Here is a 14,265-nt window from a genome sequence, read left to right as displayed (position 1 = left end):
GTAGTTCGGTGTCTCATAAGCTTCTCTCATCTGTTCATCTGTCTCTAGGCTCTCTCTGTTTCTGTTTCTTATCCTGTTTATCTTTCTGACTCTGTCTTTTCTGTCTCTCTCTTCCTCTCTGTCTCTCCGTCCCCTTCTCTCTTCCTCCATCACCTGCTGCCTTTTCAGGTCTGGGCAGGGTCTCAGGGCTATGACAGGAGTTATATCCGCAGTGTGTGACAGCCCAGACTGGCAGCAGGTCCCCATGGGACAGCTCCAGCTGGGGGGTCGGGGGTGGTCTGGGTGTGTCTCTGAGCTTTTTGTGGGGTCTCCCCTATCTCCACCCAGGACACCTCGCATTTTAACAGTGGTGCCAGGAAAGGGGATGACCTGATGGCAGGGGGTTGTCAGTGATGGAGAAGTTTCTTTGTTTTTTTTTTTAATTGAAGTATAAAGTATACTTTATACTTCAATTAAAAAGTATAAATTGAAGTATAGTTGATTTACAATTTTATGTTAATTTGTGCTGTACAGCAGAATGATTCAGTTATACATATATATACATTCTTTTTTCATATTCTTTTCCATTATGGTTTATCACAGGATACTGAATATAGTTCTCTGTGCTCTACAGTACGACCTTGTTGTTTATCCATTCTACATATAAAAGCTTATATCTTCGAATCCCAACCTCCCACTCCATCCCTTGAGAGGTTTCTTTGGGGGCCTCCCTGGTGCCCTGGAAACCCCTGCCCTGAGGGAGGGACACCTGGGGAGGTGGGTGTCTTCTTTCTGCTGACCCAGCTGCCTTGTCGCCCAGGTTGGTGGATGACCGCTGTGTCGTGGAGCCCGCGGCTGGGGACCTGGACAACCCTCCTAAGAAGTTCCGAGGTGAGACCTCTGCTCCCCCCACTAACTCCCCTCCCCCTCCTGGCTGCTGAGTCATGGACCTCGGACAGAACCCATTCAACCCAGGGGCCCAGTGGGCGGGTTAGGCAAGGTGCCGCCCACAGCCCCCTCACACTGCTGCCTGTGGAACCCCCATCGGCTTGAACGATGCCATCTCGGCAGGATGGCCTCTGCCTTCATTTTCCGGGGGCCACACCCCACTTCTCAGGGGCACACCCACTTCTGGCTGGGGGCCCGTTCTCCCCTGACCGCCCCACCACCCACAAGGCTTTCTTTGTCTGTGTGACTGGGCGTTTTCTGAGGGAACAGGGGAAGAAAAGAGAGTCTCCTCAGGTGTTAGGAGGCCCAGGGTGAGAGCCCTTCTCTGTGCTGCATGGTGAGGGGGTTGGACCCCATGGTCCCCGGGCAAGTGCCTTCCCTCTCTGTGTCCTCCGAGGTCAGTGGGCGCCTCAGCCCCGCCCCACAGGCCCGGGGGCCCTCGTGAGGATGAAGTGATATCCTGCTGTCGCTGTGCCCTGCAGGAGAAGGTGTCATTGTGGTGCTTACTTGTGAGGCTGAGACAGACGGGCAGACGGAGCCTGGGCGTGGTGGGCAGGTTGGGAGCAGGCAGGAACACGCCAGGCCGTGCCACCTTGGCTGCCCACGTGGCTGCCCCTCTGGGGAGAGATCAGCTGGGATTGTCCTCGAGAGGGATGCGGTTGAGGGAGGGGAGTGGGATTTACCACAGTCCTGTGGCATCCTCGGCGCTCTCTGTCTGCTGGGGGCCTTGCCTATCTGTCGGAGTGTAGAGGAGATAGGAGGCTCCTCCCAGGCTGCAGGGGGGCCCCACATCTACTGTTCTGCTTCCATCGTGTGCCTCTGAGTGGGGTCTTAGGTCAGGACGTGCCTGGCTCTGTGGGGCCCGCCTCTGGCACTGGACCTTCCTCACCACCGCACACCCCTCTGTCCTGCCCCATCTGGCCGCACTGCCTCTCACCTCATCCCCTACCCCTGGCCCTCCGTCGTTCCCTCTCGCCACACCAGGCCCGCTGCTTTTCCTCACATTTATTAGCCGTGCTCTGGGTAGAGATGGGGGTTTCGGGGGGTCGTGTGGGCTGCCCGCTTGGAGGTACAGCCCCAGCACTTTCCCGGAGCCAGGAATAGGAGAGCTTTGATTTCTGCTCTCGCTGAGGGTTTTGGGTGAATTCTTGGGAAGAACGTAGAACGGAAGAGAGTGGTTGAGGTCCCGAGGCTGGGCTGTGCCAGGGCAGGGAGGGGACCGGGGCTGAAAGGAGGTGGGTGGTGTGTCTCGGTGTGTGCAGTCAGCTGTGTGGCGTGATTGGCGGTGACAGGGAGGTGGGTGTGGCAGAGGAATATTTGCCCTCGAGTTCCGGTAGACAGAGTTTGGGGCCAATTTTTGACAACAAAACAGCTACTTAGCAGAACAAGTGCTCCTTTGACTTCTTGTCTGCCTCCCACTCCCTCCTTTTTCTTCCTCTTTATTTTCCCAAAGCCCGTGAGCAGGGCCCACCCCAGCGTCGGGGGCTGCTCCGTGGTCCCCGAGGCTGTGCTGGGCCCCCCCAGCTCCGGGAGATGCCAGAGGGGCTCAGCCCCCAGCCTCCTCCCCACCCACCCTGCTCCTGGCCTGGCCTGGGTGTCTTGCTGAGGCGGGCAGAGGCCCTTCTGGACCCCCTGTGGCCCAGCGTGGACCTGAGAAGAGCCCACCTTCTGGGACAGAACCAGGTCTCTGTGCAGCCCCTTGGCTGGCGAGTAAGTTGGAGCGTGAGAACCTGGGACAAGAGACACAGACTCCAACCTCTTCAGCTTTGAGGTTGAAGCCCAGAGAAGAAAGGTTGAGCTTGGCCTCCAACCCTGGAGTCCCGGTTCTCATTGTTCCATGTTTCTCCTGCAAACAGCCCCTCCCTGGAGGGAGGTCCCAGCAAGGGCATGGGGACCATGGCAGGCATTTTAGAACTTGGTCGGAGCTCATCAGAGATGGCCAAGGTGTTCTGAGGCCACCCTGGGGTGGACCCGGCCTTGGCTGGGAACTGTGGTGTCTCCTTCTCTCCCTGCACGGCTCGCGCCTCCTTCACCTGCTGACCCCGGAGGCCCCCAGGTTGGGTCGGCCAAGCCTGTGAAGCCCCCGCCCTACCTCCATCAGCCTCTGGTTAGCTCCCTGTTTGTGGTTTCAGCTCCTGCACCTTTCAAGGCCATCCCAAGCCCCGACATGTTCAGGGAATTTTTTCCAGAGTTTGCAGGGCCCTGGGAGATCCAGGCTGCCAGTGCCCCAATGTGTAGGGCACCCCACGCCAGCCCAGCCTCCCCGACCTCCGCTTTGTTGTAGGGGTCTTGGGTTATGGCTGCTCAGAATCCTGCTCTCCTGGCCAGGCCAGGTCTGGGCAGGTCCCCTCCCACAGCATGGGCGTGGGAGACCCATTGCAGAAGGACGCACCTCCCCATCCACCTGGGAAGCTCAGTGCTCACACCCCCGGCTAAGGCGACCCCACGAAATGTGTAGCAGTCACTTACCCACATAGTGGGCGGCAGGTGCCGGGGAGGGGGCTGATGAGGGGACCTCCCTGTGCTTGCACCCTGGGTGCCCTCCGCCCCCAGCCTCATGCCTCTGCTCTACCTGCCCATCTTCCAAGTCTGGTTTATTGTTACTTTTATTAAGATCCGCTTCAACTACTAAAACGAAAAAGTAAAGAGAAAGATAACACACACCAATGCACCCACTACTGAGCTCTCTCAAATCCTTTTTCCTGTGTTTATTTCAGGTCTTTTTCATTTTTAAAGAGATAGCATCTTATGCATGTAGCCAAAGCCCCCTGTGCCTTCCCCTGACCTCTTTCTCTTCCCCCTCCCCAGAGGCAGACACTCTCAGAAATTGGTATGCCTCATTCAGGGGCCTGTTTTTATGCTTTTTCTTTAATACGTAGAGATATTTCTATGATGAATTATATAGGGTATTCTTTTCCATTTTTCCAACCCTGTATGTTGAAGGTAGCCTTCTGTACAAATCTTTCTGCACTGTTTTCATCGGTGGCTTCTCTTGTTGCGGAGCACAAGCTCTGGGCGCGTGGGCTTCCGCAGTTGTGGCACATGGTCTCAGCATTTTGTGGCTCACAGGCTCTAGAGCATAGGCTCAGTAGTTGTGGCGCGTGGGCTTAGTTTCTCCGCGGCATGTGGGATCTTCCCAGGCCAGGGCTCGAACCCGTGTCCCCTGCACTGGCAGGCAGATTCTTAACCACTGCGCCACCAGGGAAGTCCTCTGCACTGTCTCTGAGACTCATCTGTATTGACCCGCATGGCTCTAGTTCATCTGTTTAATTGCTATGTAATATTCCACTGAGTGAGTAAACTGCAGTCCTTTTATTGGTTCCCCCGTTGATGGACGTTTATCTCATTTGCAGCTTTTGGTAATTGCCAACAATGCTGCAGTGAGCCCCCTGTACACGTATGTCTCCCTGGGCTCGCGGGCAAGAGTTTCTTGGGTGTGTTCCAAGGGAGGGTGACCTGGGTGAGAGGCATCTCTCCTGTCTTGCTAGGAACGGCCCTGCCGCCTTCCATGGGGGCTGTGAGTGTTTACCCCCACCCCTTGCCCCCGTTCACCCCTGCCAGACTGTGGGTGCATGGGGTGGGGGTGCCCTTGCTGCACCCCTATCCTGGCTACACTTGGTTTTGTCCCACTTAATTGTCTTCCAGCCTGCTGGGTGTGAAATGCCATCTCACTGTGGTTTTAATTTGCATTCCTCTGACTACTTGTGAGACATCTTTTCATATGTTTATGAGCCGCTTAAAATCTTGTTCTTCATCTTTTCTTTTTCCTCTTTATAAAAGTAATACAGGGCTTCCCTGGTGGCGCAGTGGTTGGGAGTCCCCCTGCCAATGCAGGGGACACGGGTTCGTACCCCGGTCCGGGAAGATCCCACATGCTGCGGAGCGGCTGAGCCCGTGAGCCATGGCCGCTGAGCCTGCGCGTCCGGAGCCTGTGCTCTGCAACGGGAGAGGCCACAACAGTGAGAGGCCCGCATACTGAGAAAAAAAAAAAAAAGTAATACAAATACAGGCTCTAGGATCCAGGAGATGGGAGCATCCCATCCCACCCTCACTCACCTCCTGTTCCCATCTCCAGGGACAACCCTACTAGAGAATCCGACTAGGTAGTTTATTCATCCGGTTACACCTCAAAACGTTGTGCAAACATCCATCGAGAATCTGCTCCCACGGCCCTCTCCCATCTCCACTGTTGTCCCTCCAGGTAACCACTTTCTTTAGTTTCTTACGCATCCTCCCGTGGTCCTTAATGCAACTGCAAACATATGTTCAGACTTCCCCGATTTTCTTACCCTGGGGTAGCATTCTATATGCACTGTTCTATTCTTTGCTGTTTTTACTTTATGAGTCTTACTGTGGATAGATCCTACTGGAGATCTTTCTATATTAGTATATAGAGGTCTTGAGCTCTCTTTCTCTCTCTTTTTTTCACTTAAAAACTCATATTTGTCCATATCCTGGACAACTGTGAAAACAGTGTTCCTATGGTTTACATAGTTTTAAGCATTTCAAAAATATTTTTTTTCAACTGTGGTGAATAGCCACGTGAAGTTTACCATCTTAACCACTTTTAAGTGTACAGGTCGGTGACATTAAGCACAGTCTCATCAGCCATCACCACCGTCCATCCACAGAACTGCTCTTCCTCTTGTAAAACTGAAGCTCTATATCCATTAAATAATAACTCCCCATTCCCAACCCATCCCTCACCCAACCACCGTCCGACTTGCCATCTGTATGAATCCGACTAGTCTTAAGTACGTCACATGAGCAGAATCGTACCTTATTTGTCGTTTTGTGGCTTATGTCACTTAGCATAACGGCTTCAAGGTTTACCCGGATTGCAGCCTGTGTCAGGGTTTCTGACCACCCCGCCCTCTCACAGCTCCATAGCTGTCCTTCATATGGCTCCATCGTAATTTATTTAACCAGTCCCCTCTGATGGGCACGTGGGCTGTTTCTAATCTTTATCATTCCCGACAATGCAGTGAAGACCCTTGTCCCTTGTCATTTTGTACAAATGCAGCTGTGCTCTTGGAATGAAGGACCCGTGGGGAGATTGCTGTGTCCAAGGGAGGGGGCATCCGTGGCTCTGATCTTTTGTCTTGCGCCTTGTCCAACAGTGTAATAAGAGAAAGCAAACCCATTCACCCTTCTCATCGTTTCTTCTGCTTGCTACCCCAGCTTTTGCTTATTCCGGGAGAGTTTCTCTCTCGGCCCATCCCTCCACTTTCTCCCCTCCCCCTGCCCCCAGCAGCATGCTGTCGCTATTGTAGATTCTCCACGGTCACCTTTATTAACCCAAGTATCATAGTCACACCTGAATTTCTCATCCTGTCAAGTCCTGCAGTGCTCTGCCTCACGTCTGCCTTCCACCAACCACGCGCCCTTTTAGTTTTACATCAAGACCGAATAAGCTTTGCATTCTCTTCTGTAACCGCAATGGGGTCTTCAGTGTTCTGTAAGTTGAGTCTAAATGTTAAAGATTAGAAACAGATGTTTACATGATTTATACAGGGTTTATGTGTAATTGTGGCTGGATAACTTTATTGCCTGTGATCTGTTCTTGTCTCGAATCCCCTGCTAGTGCTTTGCAGCCTTGGTTGGGCAGCAGAACCATTTGGGATCGGGGGTGGGGGTGGGGTGTGCCTTTCACGATGCATATCTGCAGGCCTTGACCCCTACCAAGATCTATGGGGGAGCTGAGAGTTTGTATTTTTTAAATCTTCCCCCGCCCCAGATGATTCTGTGCAGTGGTAGTGAGTTTTTGGAGTATTGCATACCTTAGTTTCAGGGAATGTCAGCCGACTTTGCTAAAGGAATATCCTCTTGTCTGCAGCCTCACCAGCCCTGTGCCCCCGCACCCACAGGTGCATTCCCCCCAGCACACACAGTCCTTACGGTAGGACACCCCCCTGGACCCAGACTTTTCTCTTGGCCTTTGCTGCTGCTGGTCCTGCGTGGGCCCGGTCTCCTGGCTACCCTTTCACCCTCTGTCCTCTCTGCCCTTCTGCCCCACAGTTTGGTGAGAAGGAAGGTTCTGGCCCCCCTTGGGTTTTGGACAGGGCCGCCTTTGGGCAAAGAGCACAGCAGAATAAAAGCATGGAGATGTGCATTGCTCATAGGGGTGGGCCACAAACATTTTAGAGGGCTCAGATCATTTATTCATTCAACAAGCTCTTTTTTTTTCGACTTGTGTTTCTTTTCTTTTTTTTAAACCATTTTTAAAAATTGAAGTATAGTTAATTTACAATGTTGTGTTAGTTCCAGGTATACAGCACAATGATTCATTCAGTTATACATAATGTGTGTGCGTGCCTGCGTGTGTGTGTATATATATTCTTTTTCAGATTCTCTTACATTATAGGTTATTACAAGATATTGAATATAGTTCCCTGTGCTATACAGTAGGTCCTTGTTATTTATCTATTTTATTTTTTATTTTTTTCTCAGGAAAGAAGTTTTATTTCCAAACCCCTAGGAAGGCATTACACATAATGGAGATAGAAACCCAAATTAAACCCTGAAACAAACAGATGGCTGGATACGGGTGGGCCTGCAGGAGCAGAAAGTAGGGGAGATGTGTTCTAGACGGGGACCTCACCCTGCAGCCTGAGTCTGTATATTAATGTGACTATTCTGGGGAAGGGGAGTTGGGAATCAGAAATCCTCACCCCACCAACCCCAGTGTTGCCCGGGATGGTTGGGAGGAAGAGGAGGCAGCACGTTGGGGCAAAGACGTCACCAAGTCTGACCTTGGCATTTACTGCCTGCTCTGATCCCCAACATTCCATAAATAAGTTACCCTGCATATCTCAAGTTGAGCTGGGGAGCAAGCAGAATAGCCCCAACCTCTGAAAGCGGAGGCAGGGCAGCCTGGGACTGAGCGGGGCTCCAGGAGGACACAGTCGCACTCTTGCTTCGGCCTTTGCCGACACTCGGCAGCTGGGCGTCCATATGCGGCTCCTCTCCCCTGCGGTGACAGGGCCCGTGCTGACGCGGGCTGGGCTGCTTGGCGCTGTTGGTACGCCTCTTGCTGAGGTTGCTGGGCCAGCTCCAGGTCGCTAAGACCCAATGTGCCTCGCGACGGCTGCTGCTGCCGCAGGGACAAGGCGATCAGGTAGTCCTGGTCCACCTGCTGCTGCTTTTCTGGGGAGCCACTCCCACCTTCTGCTCCAGCTCCTTGCCCAGGGAGTGACTTAGGTGAAAGTCAGAGTCACAGAAACAGCTGTCTCCGTCCACGTTGCGCAGGCTCTCCCACACCACTTGCTCCTCCTGTAGAAAGCCCTGGTCGGTGACCAGTAGGTACAAGTGCCCCTTGTGCTTAGTCATAGTGCTAAAGTGGTCGTTCCGGAAAAAGATGCTAAGTTCGCCCTCCTTGGCAGTGTTGTTAGCTCACACAGACCATGGTGGGTCTGCTGCGCGGCGGTGGTCTCCAGGAACTGCTCTGTAGTCAGGCCTTCTGTCCTGAGGTTGGTGTCACCGGGGTGCTTGCAGGTGATGATTGGTTGTAACTCAGTTTCCCACCTGCACTCACAGCCTCAGGACTCTGTGGATCAACAAGCCAGCCGTGGTACAGAGGTACGCCTAGTAGGTCAAAGGCACTGCACTCGGGTGTATACTCAAAATCAGAGACACCTGTGAATAGCACATTGCCATCCAGACCTGTGGCCAGTTTAGGCAGCACTGTCATTGCATCGTCCACATTCTGCTGAAAATTAAGCTGAAGTCCTTCTGACTTCTCCTGGGGCTTGATGGACAGAAGGCAGTCTCCAAGGTGGGCCATGACCTCATCTGGTGCGATCACTTCCTTCTATTTAGCTATTTTATATATAGTAGTGTGTATCTGTTAATCCCAAACTCCTGATTTATCTCTCCCCCCAACACCCCCCATCCCCTTTGGTAACCATAAGTTTGTTTTCTGTGTCTGTGAGTCTCTTTCTGTTTTTTTTTTTTTTTTTCTGTTTTGTAAATAAGTTCATTTATCTCATTTTTTTAGATTCCATATGTAAGTGATATCATATGGTATTTGTCTTTCTCTCTCTGGCTTACTTCACTTAATATGATAATCTCTAGGTCCATCGATGTTGCTTCAAACAGCATTATTTCATTCTTTTTCATGGCTGAGTAGTATTCCATTGTGTATATATACCACATCTTCTTATCCATTCATCTGTCCATGGACATTTAAGTTGCTTCCATGTACTGGCTATTGTAAATAGTGCTGCTGTGAACACTGGGGTGCATGTATCTTTTCAAATTAGAGTTTTCTCCTGATATAAGCCCAGGAGTGGGATCAACAAGCATTATGTGACATATATATAAAGGAGGCATGAGGCAGGGCCCCGTCTCTGTGATCTGCTCCCCCAGGGACCCCTGTCCAGGTTCCCAGCACAACCGTCTTCCTGTGTTTCTGCTGCGGGAGCACTGCTGATTGTGGAGGCACTGCGGCCTGGGAGGGGTCTTAGAGGCTGTGAGCCCAGCCCTGTGCCCTCCTGGGATTCCCTCCTGTGACGGGGAGCTCACTGCCTCCCAGCACGGCTCATGCTATCGTCAGGCCCAGTCCCTGTGCCAGCGTTTCACAGGGATCCAGAATCCTCTATCTCTTCACATCACACTTTAGAATAGGATTTTCCAACTCATGCCTCCTTTCCAGAAGTAGAAAAATCTGACATCCTTTCTGGAGTTTGAGCTTGTGAAAATCATTGATACTTTATCTGTGTCCAGAATAAAAATCAGGTAATAAAGAACCTGTTTCTGGAATTCTGATTGGCACTCTCTTAGGTTGAGTTCCCTAGCAGAGTCTACAGCGGGAGAATTATTGAGGAGGGGTCCCAGGAGGAGTGTGAGGGCGCCGAGCAAGGAGGTGGTTTCGGGGGAAGAGAGGCCTTAGGAGGCTCATCCCACAGGGACCACTGCAGGCGGTCGCCTCCTGCTGCCAGTGGATGGAGGACACCCCTTGGGGGCTGGGGGGAATGTAACTTCCCAGGCATCTGTGGGCAAGATGGGGGTGGGCCAGAGAAAGGATGCTGATGTGAATGGTCAGCTGCCAATGTCCACAAAACCTGGACACAGACAGGGCATGGGGTGGTGGCCCCAGGGCCTCTGATAAATCTCCCGTGGGGAAGACGGCACGCGTCCGCCTCCCAGGGGGGGTCCCACTCTCAGACCTACTTCTGGGCCCCTCCATTCTACTCAGCACAATCCAGGATGCTCCCAGTTCCACGGGGGTCTTCTGACCACTGCCTCTCTACCCAAGAAGGGCGGCGGGGTGGAGAGGGGTGGGGAGAGCAGAGGTGGGCTTTGGGGGCAGGGCTGCAGGCCAGGGTTTTCCCCTGAGCCCCGCATGAACCGAGCTCCCTCCTTTTGCCCTCCCTCCTCAGACTGCCTCTTCAAGGTGTGTCCCATGAACCGCTACTCGGCCCAGAAGCAGTACTGGAAGGCCAAGCAGACCAAGCAGGACAAGGAGAAGATTGCCGACGTGGTGCTGCTGCAGAAGTTACAGGTGTGTGTGCACAGGTGTGTGCACGCGCAGGTGTGTGTGCCCTGTCCCAGGCCACATGCCTCAGTGGACTGTGGACTGCACTTCAGCTGCCAGCCGGGCCTTCAGCTGGACACCACCGTGCAGTGAACGACCTGTGCAGCTGTACATGGAGTTACCAGGGGCTCCTAGAGACGGTGGCTCCAGCGAACCTGATTTAAGAACTAGTCTTAACCTCACCCCTCATTTTATAGAGTTGGAGCCTGGGGCCCTTCAAGGGGACCGGGCCATTGTGCTCATCCTACGAGTTGGCAGTGGGGCTTAGACGGCCCCTGGGTCTCTGGCCGACCTTGGTGTGTGGTGTGAGGGCCTGGTGGTTGCTCTCAGGCCTCTCAGTTTACATCCTGGGCGGTTCTCTCTGGACAGAGCTCAGGGCGTCCAGCCCAATCCCCATGGAAAAGAGAGTGGGAGGATTGGCTGTGGTCAGCAACGTTGCAGCCTGCTTCTGAGACCCTCCCCCGGACCTGGGGCCCCGTCCCCCATCAGGCAGACCTTGCTTCCCGGTATCCCCTTCTCTGAGGAGGTGGTGTGAAATGGGGAAAGGGTGGGCCCGGGTGGGCCCCACCCACAGCTGTGAACTGGGCTGGAAAGAGGGGGCTGGGTGTGGGCTGCTGAGCTCTGTTATAAATAAGGCCGTCCCTCATCCTGGGCTGGGGGCCGTCGCAGCTTCTTCCTGCTGCCGCCACAGGCCCAGGCTGAGCTGTGGATCTGGCTGGGCGTAGGGCATTCACGCGTGCGCAGACACTCAGAACCACACGTGGTCACACAGCCGTACACTGTAGGTTTGGGGAGAGTCACGTGGTACCTGGCGTGGCTCCCCAGCAGCCCTCCTCCCACCAGCCTCCGGCATGAGGCCCGGATAATGGGACTGAGGAGATGAAAGGGGCAGAGGGGCCGCTGCCCTCAGAGAGAGCCGGTCTGACGGAGGAGACAGAGCCCCACCTCCAGGACGCCCCCGTCTGATGGAGGAGGCACAGTGTATCCTCGGGCAGCTTCCAGTCTAACGGGACAGAAGAACCTAAAATGGTGTCCCCAGCGGGATGCAAACCAAATCCTGGCAGCATCAGGGTTGGATCTGTCAGAGTTGGATGTGGCTCGTCAGGGAAGGCTCCCTGGAGGCGGTGGGCTAGGAGCACACACGGTTTGGGGAGGGAGGGTCACAGAGGAGTGAGGGTGGAGGGGAGGAGGAAATGCTGCCAAGCACACCTGCCGGTGTCTGGGCTGGGCCAGGGGTCCCCTGTTGGGGCACCAGGGGTCTGGTGAGGCAGGGGAGTGAGGCACAACTGTAGGTTATCTGCTGGGGGTGTTGGGGCGTAGGGGGCTCACAGGCCTGCTGGCTGCCCCCTCCAGAGGGAGGCGGCGAGGAGGGGCCTGAGGGGAGGAATCTGGTGCCGCTGGCTGCGTGCTGTACACACTCTGAGCCTCGTTCTCTCGTCGGTAGTGGGAGGAACAGGCCAGGTGGCCTCAGGAGGGTCACTCTGGGTGCAGTGCCAGGACCTGCATTGTGTGGGGGGTGGGAAGATGTGTCCCTTCAGTAGCAGGCTTCTGGGCCCGCCCTCCACCTCTGTGCATGTCTGTGCAGCATGCGGCCCAGATGGAGCAGAAGCAGAATGACACAGAGAACAAGAAGGTGCATGGGGACGTCGTGAAGTACGGCAGTGTGATCCAGGTGTGACGCCGGGGCAGGTGTGGGGGTGAGGGGTGCCAGTGCCATGGCACCAGCCAGCCTGGGACTGTCTCTGCGACTGCGCGTCTGCCTCTACGTGTGCCCGTTGCCGTGTGGCCTGAATGGCTGTGTGCACGGGTGTGTGTTCAGCACTGTGGCCACCAGCACAGATCTGGAGCCCCGAGGTCCAGGTTCACATCTTGGCTCTGTGACCTGGGCCAGCTACTTCACTTCCCTGGGCCTCTGTTTCCCCAACTGGACAATCAGGCCAGTGACAGTACTTCCCTCTGGTTGCTGTAAGGTTCCTCGAGCTACTACTCTTAGGGTGTTTAGAACAGCGCTAGCTCTTTGTGTGATCACCCGGGTGCTGGACTGGGTGTGTGATTGTGCGTGTGGCCATGTTTGTCTCGGTCTGTTTGTCCAAGGGTCCAGTGTGCCCCCCAGCCCCCCGCTTTCTGATGGGCTGGCCTCCTGGGGTGACCTCACTCCCCCCCCACTGCTTGGCCCCCCGCCGCCTCTCAGCTCCTGCACATGAAAAGTAACAAGTACCTGACCGTGAACAAGCGGCTGCCGGCCCTGCTGGAGAAGAACGCCATGCGGGTGACGCTGGATGCCACGGGCAACGAGGGCTCCTGGCTCTTTATCCAGCCCTTCTGGAAGCTGCGGAGCAACGGGGACAATGTGAGGACAGGGCTGGGGGGAGGGGCCTGCTGGAAGGCGCAGGCCACAGCACCAGGGGGGCTTCTCCAGGGTCTTTGGTGTGGGGGCTGCATGAGCTCATGCCTGTTTCTTAGGGGGCAGACTGGCCAGAGGGAAGCCTGGGTGCCCGGCCGTCCCCACCCTCACTCTGCTGCATTCTGTCCCCATAGGTGGTTGTCGGGGACAAGGTGATCCTGAACCCTGTCAACGCTGGGCAGCCTCTGCATGCCAGCAACTATGAGCTCAGCGACAATGCTGGCTGCAAGGAGGTGAGCGGGGCGCTGGGCTGAGATAGGCTGGGGTCAGGGGCCCCTCACGGGAGTGCTTGCACCTGGACAAGTGTCTCCCGAGCAACAAAATACAAAGAAACTGTAAGGGACTAAACCTACCCGCACCCATGCACAGTCAGGGCAACGATGAACAATAAGATACAAAAACGCCAAAAACCAGCTGCCACTTCTGAGGTCCCAGGAGCAAAAGCCAGGCACTGCACATGATGCCCGCACCACCGTGGGGGCGAGCAGATCGCCTAAGCCACGCCTCTGACCTAACCCATGGATCCGCCCCTGACCTCAGCCCATTTAAGGGACCAGCTTCCCCGGCCTCAGGGAGCAAGCAAGGGCATCTGTTCCTTGTTTTCACTCCCTCCTGCTGTAGCCTTGCCTGAATTTCTCATCTGGTCTCTTACCTATTTCTCCTGATTAAAGAGGCCAAGAACCTGGGGTGGTAACAGGGTGGTGGGCTGATAGAGGCTGGGACCTAGGACCCTTTATGGGAGTGCTTGCCCTTGCACCTGGACAAACATCTCCTCAGGCAACAAAATACAAAGAAACTCTAAGAGACTAAAAGGAACTGCACGCGTGTGCACGCGTGCACAGTTGGGGCAAGTTGTGAACAGTAAGGTACAAAAAGGCGGAAAAAACCAACTGCCATTTCTGAGGTGCTGGGAGCAAAAGCAGGGTACTGTGCCGGGCACCACCAAGGGGGCGGGCAGGCCACCTAAATCGCCCCTCCGGCCCCATCCATGAACCCGTCCCCCGCCCCCCACCCCGCCATATAAGAAGAGTGAGCAGGGCCACCTGTGTCTTATTTTCCCTCCCTAGTGCTGAAGTAGGAGTCCTGCTAAAGCCTTGGCTGAAATTTTCATCTGGACTCTTACTCATTTCTGTTGATTAGAGTCCAAGGACACTGGTTGATAACAGGGCCAGCCCGGCAGCGGATGGGTGTCCACGTAGCCCCCCCCCCCCCCCGGGTTGCTTCCTCCAGTCCTGTCTACAGCTGGAGGGGCTGGGTGGGCCTCCCTGCTCCCTGCTCCCTGCCTGTCTCCCAGTGTCTGCCTACATTCTCCACCCCACTGGGTGGCGGCCCCAGGGCAGCTGGGCTGGGGTCTGGGGGCCCTGGTTGGGAGAAGACACCCCCCTGTGCTCTAATGGGG

The 14,265-nt window shown here is 54.9% G+C and overlaps 1 protein-coding gene and 1 pseudogene across 3 annotated transcripts in view; one reads left to right on the top strand and one right to left on the bottom strand.

Annotated features, from left to right (window-relative positions):
- Positions 1–14,265, top strand: part of ITPR3 (inositol 1,4,5-trisphosphate receptor type 3) — a 67,712-nt gene that overhangs the window by 14,138 nt on the left and 39,309 nt on the right. For both annotated transcript variants that reach the window (XM_079935431.1, XM_079935430.1), the window contains exons 2-6: positions 800–870; positions 10,308–10,429; positions 12,048–12,134; positions 12,654–12,812; positions 13,001–13,099. In XM_079935431.1, the coding sequence (XP_079791557.1) occupies positions 800–870; positions 10,308–10,429; positions 12,048–12,134; positions 12,654–12,812; positions 13,001–13,099 (538 nt within the window). The remainder of the gene's footprint in view (positions 1–799; positions 871–10,307; positions 10,430–12,047; positions 12,135–12,653; positions 12,813–13,000; positions 13,100–14,265) is intronic.
- LOC307193229 (ubiquitin carboxyl-terminal hydrolase MINDY-1-like) lies at positions 7,137–8,779 on the bottom strand (annotated as a pseudogene). Its single transcript has one exon. The product of its transcript is annotated as a ubiquitin carboxyl-terminal hydrolase MINDY-1-like (transcript).

The sequence above is a fragment of the Stenella coeruleoalba genome (genome assembly GCF_951394435.1).
Source record: "Stenella coeruleoalba genome assembly, chromosome: 10".
Classification (NCBI taxonomy): Eukaryota; Metazoa; Chordata; class Mammalia; order Artiodactyla; family Delphinidae; genus Stenella; species Stenella coeruleoalba.
Note: the sequence above shows the minus strand (reverse complement) of the source record. Positions and strands in the feature narration are given on the sequence as shown.